The following is a 23,295-nucleotide window of genomic DNA, read 5'->3' as shown; positions in this document are numbered from 1 at the left end:
ATTCAATAAAGCACGGGTACAATTTTAATTATTTGAAGAATGATCTTGATCGTATTACTTGCGTATGCAAATCCCCAAAATGTTCTTGGACCATTCACGTTGTGGCTCCTCTGAAGTCAAGGTCAATGTTTGTTCTAAAAGCTTACAACCCTGTGCACACATGTCAAGATTTTATAATGTCAGAGAATAAGCCAAGATTATCAACCGAAACTGTTAGCTTATTAATAGTCGATGACATTAGGGAGAATCCGACCAAAAGTACTAAAGACATTGTCAGATCTTTCAAGAAAGACTATGGAATTCAACTCAGCTACTACTATTCATATAAGGCTCGAAACAGGAGTATTTCTTTGGCCTATGGGGAGGAAGCTAATTCTTATGCCAAACTCAACTGGTATATTGATGCCCTATCACGTTCTAACCCTAATAGTGTAATATTTGATCTTCAAGTTGATAAAGATTCCCACCGTTTTGTTCGAATATTTATTGCTCTTGGAGCATGCATCCAAGGTTTCAAGCACTGTCGCCCATTGATATTTGTTGATGGTACTTTTGCGAAAACGAAATACAATTGGTGCATTCTTGCAGCTGTAGCGAAGAATGGCAGTGATGGTAAGTATTTTACCAATATTTTCCGTCCGGTACACAATTTTATTTACTGGCTTTTTTTTTATTTCCTAACCTAAAGATTTAGGCTGAAATATTAATTAATTTCCTGTTCTTCCTACTGCCATATGTACTTTGCAGGTTTTTTTTGTTCTCGCCTATGTTGTCGTTGATGTAGAAAATGATCAAAACTGGACCTGGTTTTTTTGTAACTTGGCGAAAATGGTTGATATTAGTGAGTCTTTGACTTTTATGTCGGACAGGCACAATGGTATTATAAATGCAGTTTCGAACATTTTCCCAACCGCGCACCATTCATTCTGCGTTTGGCATCTAAGAAACAATTTGAATGTACGTGTAAAGAATGGTGCGAAGAAGTCGGACTATTTCCAATCCCTCATGTTTAAGGCGGCTAGAGCCCTTACTATATCGGATTTTCAGAAGTACACTTCTGAACTCGTAGTCATGGGTGGCAATGTCGTGGATGCATTTCTTCACTCTGTAAATCTGGAATATTGGGCTGATGTTTTCTTTCCAGGAAAAAGGTACGGTTTAATATGTTCTTCGCTCTCGGAATCCTTCAATTCGTGGATAAGGGATGAGAGAGTTCTTCCAATAACCGTAATGCTAGATATGTTGAGGATCAAAATTATGAACATGATGAATGCCAGAAGAACTGAGTCGGCAACTTGGGACTCTTTCTTGTGCCCTAAGGTCAACGAAAAAATGCAGTCTAGATTCAACGTTGCCTGTAGCTGGAAGTGCATACAATCAGGTAAATTTGTGTATGAATTAATGTCCATGCCGAGTCACTCTGTGGACCTTGGGGCTCTTACATGCACATGTCGTAAGTGGCAAGTCCAAGGTATCCCTTGTGAGCATGCCATATTGTGTATTAAAGTGCATGGAGGTGATTCATCATCCTTTTTTGATCCCGCTGTTACAACGGATGCATACTGTAAGACTTATAGTCATTCCATAAATCCTGTCCCATCTTTCGATCAACCAACAACGTTTGAGGAAGCCAGCAAGATACTTCCTCCTTTAACCAAGAAACGTCCGGGCAGACCACGTTCTGTAGGAATTGAAAGTTCTGGAAACTTTAGAAAGAGGCAGCGGATATGCGGTAGGTGTAAGAAGCTCTCTTATCACAACCGTGCTTCGTGCAACGAAGCGATTTAGTGATTGAAATCGTTTTTATATCAGCAGCAAAAACTAGGGGCACTCTACAACTTTGAAAAGCATTTACAGTGTTGGGAGCTTTTCAAATTTTTGAAGAGAGTCACATTTTAGCCTTGTGCTGCTTTGATTTTTTTTGTATCTTTTGTCGAACTTAATGTACTTGTGTTTAAAGTCAATGTATTATCTTATATTTTGTTACTGTATATTGTGCCTGAACATAATGCATTATATGAAACTTTTAGTTTTGTCCAGTACATTTTTCTATTTACCAGAAAGTTTAAGTTTTGTCCAGTAATTTTTTTTATTTACCGGAAAGTTTAAGTTTTTCCAATGTTCGGAATATATTTTTTCTAAGTCAAGTCGAGTACATATTTATTTACCGAAAATTATTTTATGTTTTGAGAATATATTTTCTCGAAGGGATTTTTTCTAAGTTTTGTCTAGAACATTTTTTTATTTACCGGAAATTATTTTGTTTCCCGAGTTTTTTTGGGACAAAATTTCTAAGTTTTGTCCAGTACATGTGGATTTTCCGTAAAATTTCCAAGTTTTTTTGGGAAAAATTTCTAAGTTTTTGGGAAAAACAATCTTCTGCCCAAGCTTCGGCATGTTATGTTTTGAGTAAAAATATGTACTGAATATATTTTTACTCAAAAATATATTCAGTACAATTTGTTCTAAGTTGTGTCTAGTAAATTTTTTTATTTACCAGAAATAATTTGTTTCCCCAGGATTTTTTCGGAAAAATTTCTAAGTTTGGTCGAGTACATATTTTTATTTACCGGAAAGTTAAATTTTTCCCGGATTTTATAATATTTTTTCCTAAGTTATGTCAAGTACATATTTTTGTTTACCGGAAATTTTTTGTTTTCCCGGCATATTTTATGGAAAATTAACAAGTTTTTTCCAGTGAAAACATATTTTTTTCCAGTACTTAGTAAAACTTAAAAATTTTCACAATAACAAAACTTTCCAAGTTTTTTCCAGTACTTAGTAACAGTTAACAAACACAAACATAATTTTCACATAAACAACTATTTATGACCCTTCATTTATCATCCTTCTCCATACCTCCTTTGATTCCTCCAAAATTTTGAAAGTTACTTCTACCCTCTTTCTTCTTGCTTTGTCTGCATAAGTTTCCAGCTGCGAGCAGGACCCCGGGAAATTGGACTGGTTGCTTATGTTGAAGATATCCTCCAACTGGAGCATTACGTAGAGTCCACAGTCTGGACTGTTTGATTCAAAAATAAAATGTGAGTTTAAAGAAACTTAATAACTACTAAAGTAAGGAAGCAAATTTGAGACTCACCTATCCCCTTGCTGAGGGCAGTCAACCTCCTTTACATAGGATATCTTTTTCGTCATCCTTTCTTTAGCGTATTGCCCACTTCGTTTGCGTGTGCACTTCATCTTTATCAATGTTTCTGCCAGCTGCGATGCAAATTTCTTTGCATTACTGTTGCATTGCTTAGCCAGGTTAGTGTCACGCTGCAAAGAGTTGTAGTGCTTCCATTCATTTTCTTCGAATTCATAGATAAGCAGAGTCCAATGATGACCCTCGAATGAGTCATCTGTGTACGGCGTATTCAGTGGCGCACACAACGTTGTAGTATGATCTTTGATGTATCGCGCTTCCAGCCGCTGATTTAAATTGGCCTCTATACTGGCCTGACTCCGCTCTTGTTTGATCAAGGTCTGCAAATTGTTATATATTTTAGACTACTATTTACTCAACACCATTTAAAAATGAATTATATGTTTGACAAGGAAACTTACAAAAAGCAATGAAGATAGGAAAATAACTTCTTTGTTCACGTCTCTGGCGTCCTGTGCCAGGTGGTCCTCAAACCAGTCTATGATTTGCGAGTCACATTCCCGATTCATCATAAGTTCATCCAAATCTTTCGCTTTCAGGCAATGTTCTTTGTCCTTGTTCCACACTTCGAGGCTGTACATAGAATTCAATCCAGCCACACAATTACTTTCCAGAAAGATATAAATTTTCTACACAATTGGTTTACAATACATTTTTTTGTTTACCAGACATTTAATTATTTACCAGTTACTGAGTTATTTACCTTGTCCACCCGTATGTCATGAATTCTAGCATTAGTGATTTCTCTTTCTCTTGGACGTAGGGCCATAACCCTCCCTTTCTCCAGTTACTTATTGGTTCTTTCACTTGTTTCTTCATTGTTATCGACTCTACATTAATCAGTGGGAATTTAATTGCAGCTGCTCCTTTGGATGTTTGTTTTCGTGTTCTGGGATTATCCTTTACCCTTTTGATAAGAGATGTTGGTTTAGTAATTGACCCTTTCTGTGTCTTCGATACTACTCGTTTTGGGGGGCTGACGTGTGGTGATGTAATTTTTCTACTTGTTCCAACATGATCCAAGTTTTTGGATACTTCTTCCACCGATGCTCTCCCCATTTCTGCAATATCGGAGAAATTCTTTTCAGCTGTTTTACAAACCTCATCTCCCTTCTTCTCCATGTCCGGCTGTGGTGGTGGTGGAGTCCATACAACAATTTGCGTCCCAAAGTTAAGATCAAAACTTGGGAATTCATTGGTATCATCCTTGATACTCTCTGTCAAATAATGTATATTCAGAAAAATAAATTTTTAACAAACTCGGAAACTTTAATTATTTCACCACATAATTTGCCAACATTACCTCTCTTGTAAGGCTTCTCTTTTTCATAAGTATCATCCACCCACCCTGGCTCCTCACTTGACAAATTGATTCGAACCTCATCCCCATCATCCGTCTCAGCATCGCCTTCATCATTCAGCTTGCCTTTCTTTTCTTCCTCTCCCTCATAGCCTTCATCATTTAGCATGCTTATTATACTTTCTCAAAAAAAAAAAAAAAAAAAACTGAAAAAGAATAATATTTACTGAGAATAAAAAATAAAATAGAAACTATTTCATTACCATCTTCATTGCCATCGCTATCATCTTCGTCACTGTCTTTAAGTTGATACTTATTACTCCGATCATTTTTCTTGTCCTTCCTTTCATCTTTCTCCTCTTTCTCATTTTCCTCTTTGCCACTTCCATCCTCACTTCCATCTTTCTCCTTTTCATCTTCGTCACTGTCATCATCTTGTTCCTCATTATCATCTTTCTCATCATCTTTCTCATCATCTTCCTCATCATCTTTTTCTCTACCCTCATCATCACTTTCTTCTCCTTCATCATCTTCTTCTCCCTCTTCATCATCTTTTTCTACACCCTTTCCCCCTCATCTTTCTTTTCTTTTTCATCTTTCTTGTCTTTCTCTTTCTCCTCTGTCTTCCCTTTCTCCTCTATCTTCTGTTTGTCTTCTTTCTCTTTCTCCCCATCTTTTGGATCTTCCATCTTACTTTTTCCCTTACGCCTCTGTGCGTGTAGCTCCTCCACATTATCCGCAACCTTGATCAGGCCATCTTCTCCTCTAACCTGTTCTTCTACAGGAACTAAAAAGGTTTGAAGGAGTGCCTCATATGCTTTGTAAGAATCATCCCTATCCACGCATGCTTCTCGCAGTTTTTCTTTAAGTTCAGCATTTTCCTTTTGTAGTTGTTCAATCCTTAGAAGCAATTCATCTACCAATTCTGTGTTCTTTGGGGCTGACAGCAACTCTTTTTCTTGATCAGTTGGTGGGTACACAAATGATTCACTGACCTGATTTAATGTACAATAAACCAAATTATTTACCAGGAACTAAACATTTACTAGGAAATAATTTTATTTACCAAGAACAAAACAATTTAATGGTTCCTTTTCTATTTACCAGAACAAAACAGTTTCCCATTAACACTGATCAAATGTATACCTGTTCTGCAGTAAGATTTGCAAGCTTCTGGTCAAATGTATCATCTATATTGGTCAAAGACCACCTCACGATCCTAGGCACCTCATCCCTAAACCTCTCTTCACGATCAAAACATGTAGTATGCTCGCAAAACCACAGCTATAAAAAACATAGAGTATGAGACACATGAAGTTAAGTTTGAATTTAAATGATAAAAAACATACTGACAGGAAGTAATACAAGGCACCCTGAAGCTTTCAGTGGGTCGTTGGGGTACTTATTGATATGATCAATTAGAATGAGTGCACTGCTGTTGGCCAACACAAAGTTTGAATTGATTCCATTGTATGCAAGTTGAAGAGAATACGCATTGGAACCTTGTAACCTGTTAGGGGAGCAAATAAAACACTTGTAGAAATATACATGATGATCAGCCTGATCACATCCATGTCATCTACCTCTCCGTTGACAGCAATTCTCAGTGCATTGGATATTAGTATGCATGACATCATTACAGGGATTTCACCGAAGTACTTCATACAAAAATCTATTTCAGGCTGCTTTACTGATCTATTTTTAGGGAAGACTTCTCTCACCTCTCTTGACAATGGCATATCTAGAATTAGGGCCACATCTTCAGGTTTCAGTTCCATTTCTTTCCCCGCCAACGTAAACCTTTCTGTCGAACTAGAATAGAGGCAGAGAATTTCAAAGATAGCCTTGTTGGGTTTGTTTATGTTATCCCAATCTATTTTGTCCTCAACAAAAGCCATCACCAAATTTTTAAATGGAGTAGCGGCTAACAACTCTTTCTGTCTAGTCGACATCTTTGGATATGTGTTCTTCATTTGTCTCCACGTATTTCGAAGGGCATACTTGTAAGCCTTCGGCACCAGTGCTGCAAGGTTGGGTGGTCTATTTTTCCGTTCACCCGTTGAGTTTCCAACTTCTGTTTTTGTTTTCTTTCCTTTCTTTTTTTTGCTGCTTTCTTCTCTCTCTGGTGCAGCTTTTCTCTTGCCTTTCCTTTCTCTCTCTGCATTGTCTTTTACTTCAATGCTCTCCGTACTTTCTACCTGTAAAAAATTTAACAACCAGGAAAGACTGTTGTGTCACACATTACAACAAACACTTGAAATGCATGGTCATCTTTACCAGGAACCCAAAAACATTTTCAAGGAACAAAACATTTACAATGGATATTGACCGTATACAAAATGATTTACCAGGAATAGAACAATTTACTGAACAAAACATTATTCTCATGAAGAAATCCATATCACTTGGAACAAAATAATTCCAGTACAATAAAATATTTTCAAGGAACAAAACATTTTACAGTAAACAAAATTATTTACCAGGAATAAAACAATTTACAGTGCAAAATATTATTCCCATGAACACTAGACAAATCCAAATCACAGTAAAACAAAATATTTTCAAGAATAAAAAACATTTACCAGAATTTCATTTATTTACCAGGAATATTTTCAACAACAAAAATTTTTTTACCAGAATATGGAACATTTACCAGAATAAAAAACATTTACCAGAAACATTTTCAAGAACAAATGATTTTTTTTTCAGTTTCATACCTTCTTCTTTATTGGACTAGTTCTTCTAGCCAGAATTTCTGCTATAGGTCTTTCCTTTACTGATATCTCTCTACTGGAAGTTGGTTCTATGATAGTCACACCCTTTGATTTCTTGTTTGTATCTTTACTTTTCACCATAACTGCGTCAAAGAAATGAAAGATTATACACAAATTTTATGGTTTCTAAAAACTTCTAGGGTTTCTAAAATCTTCTAGGGTTTCAAACAAACAATAAGAGATCATTTCTATAAACCTTAATGGTTTCTAAAATCTTGCGTCCAAAAAGAAAGATCAATCACCATATCTGCGTCAGAAAGTTAAGGTTTTCACAAATTTTAGGGTTTCAAAAAATTTTTATCAAATAAACTTTTATCAAACAAGTTTAGGGGGATGAGATAGAAGTAAAACCTACTTGAATCCCTTCACAAACTTGTAGATTCTTTCTCCAAACAGACTTGAATCCCTTCATTTTCTTCAAAAAAACTTGAATCCTTTCAGAAGTAAAAGTTGAAGGACGAAGATGCAGGAGGAAGATGAAGGATGAAGAAAAAGTTGGAGAAAGAAATTTCTTGAGAAGGAGCAAAGTTACCTGAGAAGAGGGACTCGGCGTGGGAAGAAGTTAATGCGGAAGTGACCGTTTGCAGGAAACGTCACTTCCGTCCCTCGAATCAGTCAGAAATCGCGCCAAAAAATTCGCCAAATCCCGGTTCATTTTCAATGGCACGGGGCGTAAATTCGATGAACTTGGGGGCTGTTTCCGTCATTTTAAGTCCCGGCCTGACATTTTGGACCTCTCGTTTATTTATGGGCAACCGTGGACGCCCAGCCCATTTTGGGCCTCCTTTTAGACGTCCAGCCCAATCCCTCTTTAAGAAACTCTGAGCCCCCACCCCCACCTCACACGTCAAGCAAAGTCAAGTAAAAAAAAACAAGTCAAGGAAAAGGACAAGAAATGTCCAAAACAAATTTCTTGTAGTCTTTTTCCTTCTCAAAGTTGTGGATGTAAATAAAGTAAGCCGGTCAAGCAGAGAAAAAGGAATTTAAAAATTAACAAAAAAAAAATCTAATGGTGTGTTTGGTTGCAGGATTCCTAAGTAGGATTCCTATCAAAAGTGGAATTTGGTAGGAATCATGAATCCTTGGTCTGTTTGGCTACCAAGAATCCTAGGACTCTTGAATCCTAAGAATTCCTAATTCTAAAATTTGAATTGGACCAAAATCCCACCCTACCCCCTAGGATTTGCTAGGATTTTGGATTAATGAACCTAAATTTCAAACTTAAATCAACAAAAAAATATTTCCTTCTACAAAATCATTATTTATTTTTTCAAAATCATTGTTTTTTTGAAAAATCATATTTTTTTCTAAAGACTTAAAAATACTCAAATAATAATAAATAATATGATTCTTAGTTGCCAAACAAGCCAAAAAATATTACTTAGATTCATGAATCCGTGGAATCATGGATCCCAAGGACTCATGAATCCGCGGATTCATGATTCCGCCGATTCATGATTCCGCCATCCAAACACACCATAAAAAGAATCTCCAAAAGAGTTGTCTTTTAACGAAAATCCTCTTTCTCCGTCTCTCTATATATATATATATATATATATATATATATATATATATATATATATAGGTTTAGGATTCATAATAGGACCATAAACAAAATTGAGTCCCATTAAGTATGGTTGCAATAGAGTACTCATCATTGTTGCTTCTACCCATCTTAATATTACTACTAGTACCGATAACAATGGCGACCATGATGATCAGCAGCACCATAAAGCCTGGGTGCGTAGAAGAGTGCGGCGGTATTAGCATACCCTACCCATTTGGTATCGGCGGAGATTGTTACCATTATGAACCTAAGTTGGGGTACCAACCGTTTAACTTAAGTTGCGATTACTCTTCCAATCCCCCAACGCTGTTGTACGGTAGTATAAACGTCACAAGCATATCAATGGACGGGGAATTAAAAGTAGATCTATACATGGGCACCGATTGTAACGGTAGGGATGGAAAGACCTGGGCCAAACTTGTCAAATTCACATTCTCGGATACTAAAAACGAGTTTTTTGGTATCGGTTGCAACAACTTGGCTGTTCTCCAGGGAAGATCAGTAGGTAATATTGCCACAGGATGTCTGTCTACTTGTGAGAGTATAGATGATGTAGTGAATCATACTTGCTCGGGCATTGGTTGTTGCAAGGCCGACGTCCCGAAAGGCGTCGACACCTTTAACGCCACCATTATGTACCTTAAAAATAAAAACAATTCCGATGAATGTAATACGGCCTTTATAGCTGAAAAAAAAATGGTTCAATTTTACAACATCATATATAAACGAATATGATGAAGACACTTATCACTATGCTCCTGCAATATTGAGTTGGACTATTGGGACAGAAGCATGCGATCAAGCTAAAAAAGATTCACCTAGCTATGCGTGTGGGCCGAATACCGACTGCTACGCGCCAGGAGATGCTCTTGGTTATCGTTGCAAATGCAAGAAAGGATACGAAGGTAATCCGTACCTTACGAACACTCCAGGTAGTTGTCAAGGTAACAGTCATTCATCTCTGATATAGTTCCAAGAACAATCAAACCAGTGTGAAAAGGACAATCAAACCAGTGTGAAAACACTGTTGGTAGCTATACATGTTCTTGCCCAGATGGTTATAGTTCCAAGAACCTGACAAACTCTGACGAATTTGATTGCTATCCCCCGAGTCCCCTGAATCCCCCGATTCCCCAGAGGAGATTTGGATCTACTCAAATAATTATAGGTAAGTAATTTTTTAATATTGAAAAGATAGTTTTATGAGGATTTGACCAAAGAAGATACACTTTTACAGGTTAATTTTGTTTTGGCTCTTAATTTATGAACAGCTGTCTGGTTTGGCCCCTATAAAGACTCTAAAAGCAAAAGTAATTTCTATTTTGTACAGAAATATACGTGGTAGGCAAAATGAAATTAATTTAAAAGTAGTGTTAAAACTTTAATTTCACTTCATCTCTCCTTTTCTCTTTTTCACTTCATCTCTTCTTCCCTCTACCTCACCGTTCTGCTCCGACGAAAAGTTATCTATAAAAGCTGACAACCTCTGGTCGACGACTTTATGCCAGAGACGAAGGGTAAAGTAAAGAGAGGGAAAGATGAAGTTGAGGAGGGATGAGATGAAGTGAAAAATACAAAGGGAGATGATGTGAAATTAATGTTTTAATACTTGTTTAGGATTAATTATATTTTACTCCTCTACGAGTATTTCTGGAAAAAGTTGAACTTTTCTTTCCTTTGACGGTCAAATCGACCTCGGAGACTATTGTAGGGGCCAACAAAACGATATGTTGGTAAACAATTGGGGCCAAAACAAAATTGAGCCAAGATTTATTACCCATAAAATCAAACTTATAGGGAGAAGTAAAATTTGTGACAGATGCTACAGTTACGAAACAATATGACGGAATTTCTTTTCGAAATGACGTGGTAACCCCACTTTGAATCTCTCACCAAATCTAGACCATTCATCTCATGGCATGCCACGTCAACCTATTTCTTCTTTCATTCACTTTTTAGAGAGAGAGAGAGTAGGGGAGAGAGGAAAAATGGGAGATATGAGAGAATGAAAGGTCCAAGTTTTCTTCTGATTTTTTTTTAAAATTCTCTCAACTTTTGAGATTTTCTAGTGATATTATGATCTTTCTTAACAGATTTTGGGCTTTTTGCTATTTATACATAGACCAATTAGGGTTTTGTGCCATGATTTTAGGATTTCTTTTCTACTGATTTTGGTTATAGGATTTGGGGTAATTTCTAGAAAGGTCAAAATAATATTGAAAATGAGTAGAAAAGCACAAAACATTTGAAAATTATTATTCAGGTCAAAAAGTATACAAATACTAAAATACCCTTTTTTGTCATTTTGTGTAACTAAATTCTTTTATTTTTTTAAAACTTTAAATCGATATAACTTTTGTTTGAGATGTCGGATTTCTATAAAAATTATATATTTAGAAATGATTTTTCATTAGCTTTCTAACAAGATCCACTTTCAATATTTTTTTTTTGAAAAAAAAACTCAGAAAAAAACGGCGTTTTTTTTCCTTTACGTTTTTCTGCAAACGTGTTTGCAACAATCTGTTATGCAAACGAGTTTGCAACAATCTGTAATGCAAACGCGTTTGCAACAATCTGTTATGCAAACGCATTTGCAACAATCTGTAATGCAAACGCGTTTGCAACAATCTGTTATGCAAACACGTTTGCAACAATCTGTTATGCAAACGTGTGTGCAACAATCTGTTTTGCAAACGTGTGGTTGCATAATGTAAACTACAAATGAGTTGCATATCGTGCAAACTCGGTTTGCAAATCGAGAATAAAAACTACGAGTATGTGTCTACGAAATCTTCAGTTTGGAATTGATTTCATCATTCATCATATAAAACTCATGAAGAAGTTGTGTGGTCGACTTTAAAATCAAACCTTCAAAATTCTTATTGTTTTCTACTTTAAGGTTAAACCTTTAATACTTCAAGATGAAATAATGTAGAGAGAGAGGGAGAAAAACTTGATCAATGAATTATATACAGAAACACAACAAGAAGCAAGAAACAAATGAATAATAAGTCAATGCAAAATCGAGACAGATAATGGAGCCATTCACTGTTTATCGAATTCTTTTTGAGAAGGTTTCATATCTCCAAACATGATTCAATTCCCTATAACTGCATTTTTTTTAACATTTTATCGAGCACCTTCTGAGCATATTCCATATCACCGAGCTTGCAATCTATATTTCATCATCTCAAATCTCATGTTTTTCTTATCAAGTCAAACAATCATAACTCATATTCGATTTCATTAGATCCCTCAATTCATCCCTTTTCAGGAGCTTTAAGTTGGAGGCTTCAGTCTTGCAGATAAAACCTCAACTTGTTTTCTTCTTACCTGATTTGTACTAGAGAATCTCTCCTTAAAATGAAGGAGACAGCTATCTAAAATCTTATCAATGGAATGCTCACAAATTCTTTGCCTTCGACTTCAAGGTTGCATAATTTTATCATGAATCCTTCGATCCTCATTTGACAAGAAAATAAATCTTCTAATGAGAAAAACTTACATGGTTAACTAAAAGAATCACTAACTAATATAGACGATAATTCGTGGAAACAAAACAATCGACAATGAAGTTCCAGATATAGTAACGGTGAATAGGGATGACATGACAGTGGCATAACTGTGCAATGTGCACATAAATTTTCTGCATAACAGAAAGAAGTCAACATACAAGACCAAGATACAAATCCAAATTTCAAATTCTAATGAGTACCAGAAAAAGAAGAAAGAATCCACTTACCCAAGTCTTTTAATGGGTTAACCTTGGTAATTGATCTTAAAATTTCAGCATCCCTGGAACATAAAGGTCACCAAGATTACCAAAATGAGTGGAAGTGCCACTGTAATCAATGCAAAAGCCTAGAGAGAGAGAGAGAGATGACCTTCCACTGTTCCTACCAAGAACATAGAGTGCAACAGCACTCAAGCTACAAGTTAATTCAACCCATGAAATCATCTCCAACAAAAATTGAAAACCCAGATTTCAAATACCTAATGAGAAAGCTTTACGATGCTACTAGAATAGAACAAAAACTGTTTGCGGCTTCTTTGTATTTGATGCGGCAACAATGGTAACTAAGAGTTCATAAACAAATTTAGAGAGATAAAGAGAGTTTATTTGGAAAGATTAAGAAAAACGAGGATTGTCGTGTAAAAAGAAGCAGTAATGTTGAAATAAGACTGAAATCCATAGATAATTTGGGTTCTAATTTGGGATATCTTGGATAAAAGTAACTACTTTTTTCCTTTTTTTCTAATCCCTTTTGAAGAGAGGCAAACAGAACACTGGTATGCAAGTCAAAAGATCACTGCATTGAAATTGTTCCTCTTCTTCTTACTAGGAATATGTAGAGTTGATCATATGTATGGTTGGATAAGTTTTTCAGATTCAGATTGGAAAACATATTCAAAAGATGAGAGAGGTAGAGAGAGAAAGAGAATTGAAATTACCTTGACGAAAATTGAAATTACTTGACGAGAAGCTTGAGGTAAATATCATCGGACTTTGGGGCTGTCCTTTTGGTCTTCTTGCTCTTGCCTCTGGCGACCAAATCAATACCCTGCGATTCATAAACACAACTTTACAGACAGAGAGAGAAAGAGTTGTTCTAGGGTTTGGAGGGGAGTGGATACCATTGCTGCTTGTATTGCTCCTTCAGTTATGTTCAGTGAAATGCAATTGTCCTCTGGAAGAAGAAGAAAAAAAATGAAGTGTTCTTCTTCTAGGGTTTATGCCACAGAAGATCGGTGAAGTGCGGAAGGAGAAGAAGACTAAAATGGTTCTCGATTTTTTAAGGGAAAAAAAGAGTTTTAAGGTTAAGGGTACTTTGGGAATTAAAAGAATAGAAAATGACCTGATCCATAATTACACATATTATTTGAAATCTTATGTATCATTACCAATATTATTATGACAACTTTTAGTTAATTGAAAAAGGTGATGGTTTTTTTGGTTATTATGATAATATTTTGAACCCAAATAGTCGTTTTCTCATAGGATTTTTGCTACTGATTTAAAGGTTGTCCTTTTGAAACCCATAACACATCTTCAAAAATTGGTTTGCCTAGGTTCAAATTAAGATTTCTTCAAGTTGATCTTATTAGATCTCAAAATTGATTTGTAGTTTAATGAGTTTGAGGAAGCTAATCAAAACTTGAAGGTGTTGCGAGGGAGTTTTAGAGAGAGAAAGTGAGAGAGAAGTAGGAGTAGAACCAGTCCGGTATTCTTTCTCTCTCTTACTAAAAACATCACCGTCAAAGAATTGAATCTGGGCCGTGAAGAGATTAACGGCCAGATTAAGTCAAAATTTCAAACATTGGGTGCCACGTCGTTCCGTAAAAATAATTCGTCAGATTCCTTCGGAATCATAGCATTAATTTAAGCGATAGAGAACCGAGAAGAAGAATGTGTTTTGCACCCTTTTAAAATCAATGGACTCAAGATCAGTCCAAATCCATCGATTTCAAGTCAAACACAAAAGTGATGGTGGTTATTTTGAGAGGAGGTGCTTTTAACAGTTAGTCCAAAACGTTGAGGTTTGGACGTTTGGTTGCTAAATGCAAATGTTGTGATGTAGATTGTTGCGGAAGCTTAATAATAGAAGAACTCATTGCTAAATAACTAAAATAAACAAGATTAATTGAAATAATAATAAAGAAGAACAATGCAATCAAGGAGGTTTTTATTCGATATTCAATTCAATGATTCAATAGACAGACTGGACTTCTCTTTTATAGAGATTATAATTTCCTAGATAGACTCAAATGAGAAAGAAAATAAAAGAAGATAACAACTTAAGGATACTTACCTTGATTGCTAGGACTCATAATTATAGAAACTCAAAATACTAAAATATAGAAACTATGCTAATATAGCAACTTGGCCATCGGGCCCCATAATATCCTGGCCGTGAGGCCCAATTGTCGGATGGTCTCCATCATACTCTCCCACCGAGGAAGAACTCGTCCCCGAGTCGTCGTAAATAGGTTCATCCGGGTGGTACGGAAAGATGTCAGAGACGTTGAACGTGGAAGAAATGTTGAATTCCGGTGGAAGATCGATAATAAACGCATTGTCGTTAATCTTGGTAAGGATCTTAAAAGGAACAAACTTCTTCTGACCGATATTCTTGGAAATGCTGACTGGAGTTCGTTGCTTGGAAAGAAAGACTATAACTAAATTGCCAACTTCAAATTCATTAGAGAAAGTTTTTCCATACCCTTTCGAAAAAGAAAAGATTGGTGGTACCACGTACGATGATTTCACCGAGGCAATCCTTAGTTTCCACTTTGCGCGAGAGTTGCTGGAAATTTGAAGAAGACAAAGAAAGACTATAGCACCAAACATAATCGGAATCGTCTGATGCCGAAATATTTGCAAAAACAGTAGTAGTGTATAAGAGTGCAAGAAATTGCGACAACGCCCGTCATCTAGTAATCCGAAGAAGACCACATTATACTTTAGAAGAAAAGCAACCATGAAGATCTTTAGAATATTTTCATCATATTTGTCGCGATCAAATAGGATTCCAGTAGAAAAATTTGCACGAAGTCGTGGCCATGTATAATCGCTTCCAACTGTACTCACTCCAACCTCTCCTGCTCCAAGTGTTAGTCTCTTATACATCAAGCTCTCGACTTGGTCAATTCTGACATGAATTGTAAGACAACTGGATTGAAAATAAACTGCTAGAAAACGTTCTACACTATACATCAGTGTAGCAAACGGAGTGTCATCGTTGACTCTATCTCGAATCGCCTTGAACCGATACAGCTCCTCGTTCCTGTGCATTGCAACAAAGACGATGAGAACTCCACGCTCTGCAAGCGCGGTAAGTCTCTCTTCTACCTGTTCACGAATCTTTTTGCCAAAAACGGTTGTGTTCGTCTCTGAGAAACATTCAATACGGGAGGCAATGGAACACTTATTTGCAAGGTAACGAGCCATACGACCTTTGTTTCGTGCAAAAGCTCGCCGGAAAAAAAAGGAATGGAAGATAAGCCCGTCTTGAGATAAGTCCATCACTCTGTGGGCAAATTGCTTAATATTAATCAAGTCAATTGGAGACAAATCTTGTCCCATTAATGCCTTTGCTGCTTCCACAATTTCGTTTGTTTTGTCTTTGTCTCCAAGTAACTCAGCTAAGCCTGGAATTTTGTCTTCAGACCACATTAACTTGTTCTCAACATAGTTGGCAACTTTGGCATAGAGATAGTTATCATTCACTATCTTCGCGAGTTCGGGAAAGCGCCACGAGTACCACTCTCTGACTCTCATAGAAAAGGAGTTCACATCTTTACCGAGGGTATCGAGAAGGAAGATAGCCTGAATAACCAGATTATCAACTCGGTTGACATTGAACTTCACCTTTGCTCGACTGCAACTATGTCCCAAACCGAGATGAGCTTTATCCAGATCGGAAGGCTTAAGATTTTTGATGAACCTGTCACAATGCAAGCGTATTCCGCGGAGAAGTTCAAGAACAAACTCGCTGCTTTGGCCAGGAATTTTGGTTTCTTCTGAATTACGTGATCCAATCTTTGGCTCGGCAAGTCCTAAACCGAACTTGAGTTTCTTTCCTTCTTTTACTTTTGGCAAGTTCAGCTCCAAAAAGTTCTTCAACTCCTCAGTCATTAGCCCTTCAGAGACAGCATTACGTTGATTGAGAGCATCTAAAGTATAAGCAAATGGTTGAAGAGTAGCGATCTTTACCACTTTCAGAAACCGATTAAGATCAACAACTGAGTCACGAACAACTTCTGTGGTTTGTCTAATTTCATTGATAACGTGTGCTTCTAACAGAGAGTAACCAGAAGCTGATTCAAATAAAAGATATAACGCCATAACGAATGGAGACGAAAACTTTCTTTCTCTCTCTAAATCTCTCCTTTTCTCTCTATTTCGTTCTCTTTCTCTGTCTGCTTCTTTATCAATATAATTGTTCTTTTTGTTCCTTGATTTCTCTGAGTCGGTTGAGGGTGTAACTGGAACAAGACAAGTTGAAGGAGTGGAAATAGGTTTTAGTTTGACTTTTTCTGTGGGTTTCTCGGATTCATGAGTTTCACTATTGGTAGGTAAAGCGATAAAAGATTGAGAACCTGAATCAGAACCAAAATTATCTTTGGAAGGGGGTTCAAAATTTTTGGGTGGAGCAGTTACCTCATGTTTATCTATAGTCGATGTCGGGTTTTCTTGAAGCGGAACAAGGACGACAAGTTTCTTACGCCAAACAAACTCATAAGTATTATTATGATTTCTACGTACGGCATCAACATCGAAAATCCATGGTTGTCCTAGGACGAGATGACAGTTTTCCATGTCAACAACGTCACAACAGAGAGAATCGTGGTAGTAAGAACCGATGGAGAACGTAAATATGCATTGTTGGCGAACCGATAAATCGTTTTTGTTAGAAAACCAACCGAGTTTATACGGGCAAGGGTGGTCGTAAGTAGGAAGACCTAGTGCTTTGACGAGGCGAAGTGATATCATGTTTCCTTCGCTACCGTTGTGAATAATAAAATCACACACCTTATTGTTGATGGTGAGTCTTGATTTGAAAACGTCATGTCTTTCTGCAGGATCCGAAGGTTTTGGGAGAAGGGATGAAGAACGGTAGAGAGATGAAGTTGTGGTGAAGGGTAGGGAAAAAAAATTTCGTTTTTTGTATCAGGATTTTGTGGGCTCATGATACCAGCTGATGTAGATTGTTGCGAAAGCGTAATAATAGAAGAACTCATTGCTAAATAACTAAAATAAACAAGATTAATTGAAATAATAATAAAGAAGAACAATGCAATCAAGGAGGTTTTTATTCGATATTCAATTCAATGATTCAATAGACAGACTGGACTTCTCTTTTATAGAGATTATAATTTCCTAGATAGACTCAAATGAGAAAGAAAATAAAAGAAGATAACAACTTAAGGATACTTTCCTTGATTGCTAGGACTCATAATTATAGAAACTCAAAATACTAAAATATAGAAACTATGCTAATATAGCAACTTGGCCATCGGGCCCCATAATATCCTGGCCGTGAGGCCCAATTGTCGGATGGTCTCCATCATGTTGATTGATAAATATGAATTACCGTCCTATGCAGCTAGTTTTGTAGGCTTGGTAGTCTCACTCGTGAGCAGCTTTTGGTCATATTTGTGGTATATGAAGATAAGATTCCTCAAGATTAGAGAGAAATTTTTTATGCAAAATGGAGGTTTGATGTTGCAACAACTCCTTCATGAACGAGAAGAAGAATTCGAAGAAATTAGAAGTGGCACAAATGGTAAAGTTAGTAAGTCAATTGCGAAAATATTTACAACCGCCGAACTGAACAAAGCAACCAACAATTACGACGAGACTCAAATTCTTGGTCAAGGAGGATATGGTACCGTTTATAAAGGAGTCTTGTCTAACGGAGAAGTCGTTGCTATTAAGAAATCAAAAGTGATTGACAGGACTCAAATTGACCAATTTATAAACGAAGTGGTTGTTTTATCACAAATCAACCATAGAAATGTGGTTCATCTTTTGGGTTGTTGTCTAGAATCCGAAGTTCCCTTACTAGTTTACGAGTTTATTACGAATGGAACTCTTTTTGAACATTTGCACGACAATAATGAGAGTAAAGTGTTAAATCTTTTATGGAATGACCGCTTAAGAATAGCAGCAGAGGTGGCAGGATCACTTGCATACTTACATTCAGATGCTTCTATACCTATAATTCATAGGGACATTAAGTCAAGTAACATACTCTTAGACGATGATTACAAAGCTAAAGTATCAGATTTTGGAGCATCAAGATTAGTCCCTTTCGATCAAACACTACTAAATACGGCAGTTCAAGGAACTTTTGGGTACATGGACCCAGAATACTTTCTTACGGGACAACTAACAGAGAAAAGTGATGTGTATAGTTTCGGAGTTCTACTTGCAGAACTTCTCACAGGAGAAATGGCAGTTTCTCTTGCTAGACACCAAGATCACCGAAACTTAGCTAATTATTTCCTATCTTCGATCAGAGAAAATCGGTTGTTTCATATTCGCGACCATAAGTTTGCGAATACTGAAAATGATGAGCAGCGATATCAAGTGGAACAAGTTGCAGAACTAACCAAGAGATGCTTAAGAATAAAAGGAGAAAGTAGACCTAAAATGAAAGAAGCATTTATGGTGTTGGATGGACTGATGAAAAGGTCTTTCAATCATAAGTGGGTTTTCGACGAGTTTGTAGGAAATGACGATGAAGAAGAGAAGATTTACTTGTTAGAAGAAGGAAGATCTGAATTATCTTACGTTGGTAGTACTAGTAATACACTTGGCGAGAATAAAGCAATGGTTCCTTTAGAAATTGGGGGCCGTTAATGTTCGGTTGCAATGTATAACTTGCAGTTCTTACGTTAGTGTGCCGTTACAGTAATGGTGAAGAAGGCGTTCCTTCTTTTCTTATAAAATTTATTGTTTATATTTTAATTTTAATATTGTTTTTTGTTTTTATTTGAGTCCTTATAATTGTTTACTCTAATTGTTTTTTGTTGAGTGTTGTTTGTCATATATTAGCCACCTTAAACTTAAAATGATATTTTCCTTTTTTGGTTGAACTTTCAGATTCTAGTTTGCATATATTAGCCACCTTAAACTTGATCCATCTCATGAGAAATCAACTTCTTATTTCAGAAATTCTTCCATATTCATCAGAGAAATCAATCTGTTAATTAGATCTTTTTTGTTTGTGTAAAAACTTGAAGAGAAGTTATGAGTCTCTCAAAACTTTTAATTTCCTGTGAGATAGATGGCTTATTCAACTTGGACCCCTCTCATCTTGATTGAGTTGTCTGATCTTGACAGAGTTCCATCTCTCTCCAGGGAAATGGGATTTGGTCCGAGTTGGTGGGCCACGTTAGCTAAGGTCTGACTAGGGGTGTACTCGAGTCGAGCCGAGCCGAGTAGTAAGATGTTCAAGCTCGGTTCGTGTATTTGACTGTCGAGCTCGAGCTCGAGCTCGGGCTCGTTCGAGTAATTGTCCACTTGTTCAAGCTCGGTTCGTATAAGTTTGAAGAGCTCGAGCTCGAGCTCGAACTCGAGCTCGCATTGTTTTAAGCTCGTTTATCAAAATGCTTCAAATTAAAACTTTCTAAATCATCAAAATATTTCATTGATCATTTGTCACATACAATAATAATGATAAATGATTCATATTCCGATAATTTTAATGGTTGATATTTCATGTACAAGTTTCAATACTAATATGTAATTATGTACTATACTATTATAAGAGTATGTTAAACGAGCTGTTCACGAGTAGCTCGTGATACACTAAAGAATGTTCAAGCTCGGCTCGTTTATGTAAACGAGCTTGATTTTGAGCTCGTGTTAAGCTCGGGCTCGTTAATATTCGAGCCGAGCACGAGCAATAGTCGAGCCGAACTCGAGCAGCTCGTTAAGAGCTCGGCTCGTGTACACCCCTAGGTCTGACTTAGACCGGCCAACTTGGGCCGAACAAATTTTCTCGTACAGATAATCCAGTTGGCTTTACATAATTGTTTTATATGGTGGCTAAAAGTTACTTCAGTTTTCCTTTTTTCATTTGATTGCTTCTTCTACTTCTCTCTAAACATCCAGGTCAACCTTTCTTTCTAATTTTATCTCTTCTTCCTCATGCTCACTCAAAAGTCAAAACACATATTTGATGATAAATAAAGATGACCAAAAACAAAAACAAAACCAAGACAACTGAACTTGTAGGTTTAGCTTTATAAAGTTAATTCACAAACAAAAGTGGAAGATAACCTTCTTCTGTACTTACTAACCTGATTCGCCCTTGCGGCCTTGCCTATTTCTATGCCCATCTTGTACTGCCTGCTGAAACTTAGACCATTCCATACTCTTATTCAAGAACAGCTGCCCTAACAATCCCATGCTTGGCCTAATAGTTTTCAAGTTCTCGTATGTCCGATGTCCCACCAGATATCATCGCCCAAAAATTTAATCAAAAACAATATTCAAATGTCCGAGTATATTTTGACTTGTCGGACATGTTTGAGTCGTATGGGGTTTTGACGGTTCTTTAGCTGGTTGCAGAAGAGAGATTTGATCCCCCTCAGATTCGACCTAAATCTAAATAAGAAAGGATCCATGAACTATCCCGCCTCGCTTGGGAGAAGCGTCTGAGACCGGCCTATAGGTGTTAGCTCAAGCTTTGTAACCACTGGGTTTTTTTGGTGGGATCGTTTGACAAAAAACAAAAACAAAACCCTTCAGAGCATCTCCAATGGGAAACTCTAACAAACACTATAAATCCTAATTGTCAAGTGTCAATGGAGATTCTCTTTCCTAAATGTTAATATAGAGACATTCTAATTTTTATTGGTCTCCAATGGAGATCTCTAAAGTATTTATACTTAATACACGACCCTCTCCAATCCAATAGATAAAAAGTAGTTGAAAAGTAAAGTTTTCTATTGACTGGAATTTTAAAGTAACACTTAGAGAGTCTCAAGTAGACACTCTCATTTTAGAGTTTCTCTCTCTAGACACTATAATAAATGTGTCCACCTCATATTAGAGTGTCTAACAAAGGGTTCCATTGGAGATGGTTTTTTAACAAAAACTCCAAAAAGTCATATGTGGCACTCTAAGTGTTAGAGATTGAGTGTCCCATTGGAGATGCTCTTAGTCTGTACCGTTGCATGAGACTAGGTGGATGACACCGGTAATTGCATTTTGGGTCGTTATACGAGAGATGTGAGTGCGAGGTTTTCGCAGTTATTAATAATACTCCAAATGAGACAAGTTTTTTTTGTTGTTGAAATTATGAGACAAGTTATGATGAAAAAATATTAGAATCTTCCGAAAACTTTTTTGTAGAGAATATTTGATGGGAGATAAGGGTTTACCATCGCATTGTGCATATTTCCAGGTGATGCAGAAATGAAGATGTCACTCTTCATGCTCACATAGTAATCAACTGCAGCTAGTAAAGAAGCCTTGCCTTCAGTTTTAGCCCGTTCTGCTTTTGAAGCAAGACTTTTCTTGTCCTCCATTAACGGAAATAACTTTCGCAAGGTTGAGATCCTAGCTTCACCACCGTAGACCTAGAAGATGAACCAACCTGCTAAAACTCACCACTTTGTACATAATTACCTTCTAAATGACTAGCATTTAGACAAAGTCTCCTAATTAAAACAACTAGATTTTCTTTGGATCAGCTCATATCTTTCGATGGCAAAATAAATTTATAACCAAGTCCGGCCGGACACGTTTGTGGGTATTCCGACATTATTTTTGTCGGAAATTATAGGGCTTTTGTTCTCCATTCCGTTGCCTTGATGCTCCTTGTGCTTGATTGAGTTTTTGAGTTAGAAATCTTAGAGAGAGAAAGCTTGGTGAAGCTTTCATGGTGATTTTATTTTGGGAGGAAGAAGAAGACTAGCTGCTAAAGGGAACTCTGGTTTCACTGAGGGGACACCTAATTTACACTGTTAAGGGGAAATCAGGACATTGCTAAGGGGAGATTGGCAACACATACATATTCATATTTTCCGACAATCCTAGCCTCGTGCCATCATCGAAAAAGGAGGATTTCAACCTTAACTTTTGTCTTTCTTTATTTTCTTCTCGTTTATTATGTGTTCCACCATGTATAGATAACTCTTGTATTTAGATACTCGTGAAACATTATTCGATATGTGATGAATGACTCATTATTTCTTAAATGTTAGTTTGATTAACTTTGTCTAATTTTATGAATTAGATGCTGATGTGGCGTTAAAATGTCACATTTGGATACTTTAACTTTGATGAGTTAGTTCGTTTCGAGGTTTAATTCTAATTATTTATGTGTTTTCCTTGGTAGGTAGCTTATTTAGAGTTTGATGCTTTCTTCAGAATAAAACGGAGAATTTATCACATTTTCATCTCATGTGGAAGAGACTTGAAGGGAAGAGCACCAGGGGTATTTTGGTCATTTTGAGAAAATTAGAGGTTAAATGGAAAGTGGAGTCAATGGTGAATCAGACGGTGAAAGCGGAAGTCGAAACGGAGTTCGGATGGGAAAGTTATAGAAGAAAGAAGTCGCGCGTCATTTTCGTCTTTCTGAAAATTAGAGGAAGTAGAGACAAGTTAAAGGCACTCCTTGATTACTAATGAGAAGAAAAACCCAATAGCCCAAAAGCCCAACAATTCAACAAGTGAAGTAAATTTATAGGCACTCACTTTGTTTAAAGGGTTTTAGCCTTTAGGGTTGCCTTTAGAAAAGAGAGGGGGCTTGAACAAAAAGAGAAGTCAGACTTCATCTTCTCCATTTTTTTTAGTTAGGGTTTTAGGAGGAGAAAGCTAGAGAGAGAGGGGAGAAGCAGCCGCCGACCAAAGCTTGGCCGGCAAGGTTGCTACACGGGACAACAAGGGAAGGAGGCAGCAGCTCGAGTTCGGGTTTCTTAGGCATCAGCTCGGGACAGCCATTGACGGCACGGGACGAAGCTCTAGAAG

General features: G+C 36.8%; 4 protein-coding genes across 4 annotated transcripts; 2 read left to right on the top strand and 2 right to left on the bottom strand.

The window, feature by feature from the left end:
* Window positions 1–176: 176 nt before the first annotated feature.
* LOC147564855 (uncharacterized) lies at window positions 177–1,788 on the top strand. The gene is made up of 2 exons (XM_086640761.1): window positions 177–641; window positions 748–1,788. Exons 1-2 carry the CDS (start codon window positions 177–179, stop codon window positions 1,786–1,788), a joined length of 1,506 nt encoding a protein of 501 aa, XP_086496887.1.
* A 3,045-nt stretch (window positions 1,789–4,833) lies between these two features.
* Window positions 4,834–6,418, bottom strand: LOC147564854 (uncharacterized). Its single transcript, XM_086640656.1, has 4 exons — window positions 6,015–6,418; window positions 5,820–5,901; window positions 5,613–5,750; window positions 4,834–5,461 (listed from the first exon to the last, which is right to left on the bottom strand). Exons 1-4 carry the CDS (start codon window positions 6,416–6,418, stop codon window positions 5,024–5,026), a joined length of 1,062 nt encoding a protein of 353 aa, XP_086496782.1. The 3' UTR covers window positions 4,834–5,023.
* Window positions 6,419–14,670: 8,252 nt separating this feature from the next.
* On the bottom strand, window positions 14,671–16,653 carry LOC147564853 (nucleolar protein 56-like). The gene has a single exon (XM_086640550.1). The coding sequence runs from the start codon at window positions 16,651–16,653 to the stop codon at window positions 14,671–14,673; it is 1,983 nt and encodes a 660-aa protein (XP_086496676.1).
* A 1,224-nt stretch (window positions 16,654–17,877) lies between these two features.
* On the top strand, window positions 17,878–19,173 carry LOC147564852 (wall-associated receptor kinase 3-like). The gene has a single exon (XM_086640439.1). The coding sequence runs from the start codon at window positions 17,878–17,880 to the stop codon at window positions 19,171–19,173; it is 1,296 nt and encodes a 431-aa protein (XP_086496565.1).
* Window positions 19,174–23,295: the final 4,122 nt, after the last annotated feature.

This window comes from Eschscholzia californica, unplaced genomic scaffold (assembly GCF_041429995.1).
Source record: "Eschscholzia californica isolate CP2 unplaced genomic scaffold, dmEscCali1.0.p SCAF_1, whole genome shotgun sequence".
NCBI lineage: Eukaryota > Viridiplantae > Streptophyta > Magnoliopsida > Ranunculales > Papaveraceae > Eschscholzia > Eschscholzia californica.
This window is presented reverse-complemented; position numbering and strand designations above follow the sequence as displayed.

Coding starts and splice junctions, on each gene's coding strand:
- LOC147564855 (XM_086640761.1), top strand. CDS start 177: ATGTCAGAGAATAAGCCAAGATTATCAACCGAAACTGTTAGCTTATTA. Junction 642..747: donor TTACCAATATTTTCCGTCCG/GTACACAATTTT, acceptor TGTACTTTGCAG/GTTTTTTTTGTTCTCGCCTA.
- LOC147564853 (XM_086640550.1), bottom strand. CDS start 16,653: ATGGCGTTATATCTTTTATTTGAATCAGCTTCTGGTTACTCTCTGTTA.
- LOC147564852 (XM_086640439.1), top strand. CDS start 17,878: ATGTTGATTGATAAATATGAATTACCGTCCTATGCAGCTAGTTTTGTA.
- LOC147564854 (XM_086640656.1), bottom strand. CDS start 6,418: ATGTCGACTAGACAGAAAGAGTTGTTAGCCGCTACTCCATTTAAAAAT. Junction 5,751..5,819: donor GGTGCCTTGTATTACTTCCT/GTCAGTATGTTT, acceptor TGTTTTTTATAG/CTGTGGTTTTGCGAGCATAC. Junction 5,462..5,612: donor CAAATCTTACTGCAGAACAG/GTATACATTTGA, acceptor ACATTAAATCAG/GTCAGTGAATCATTTGTGTA.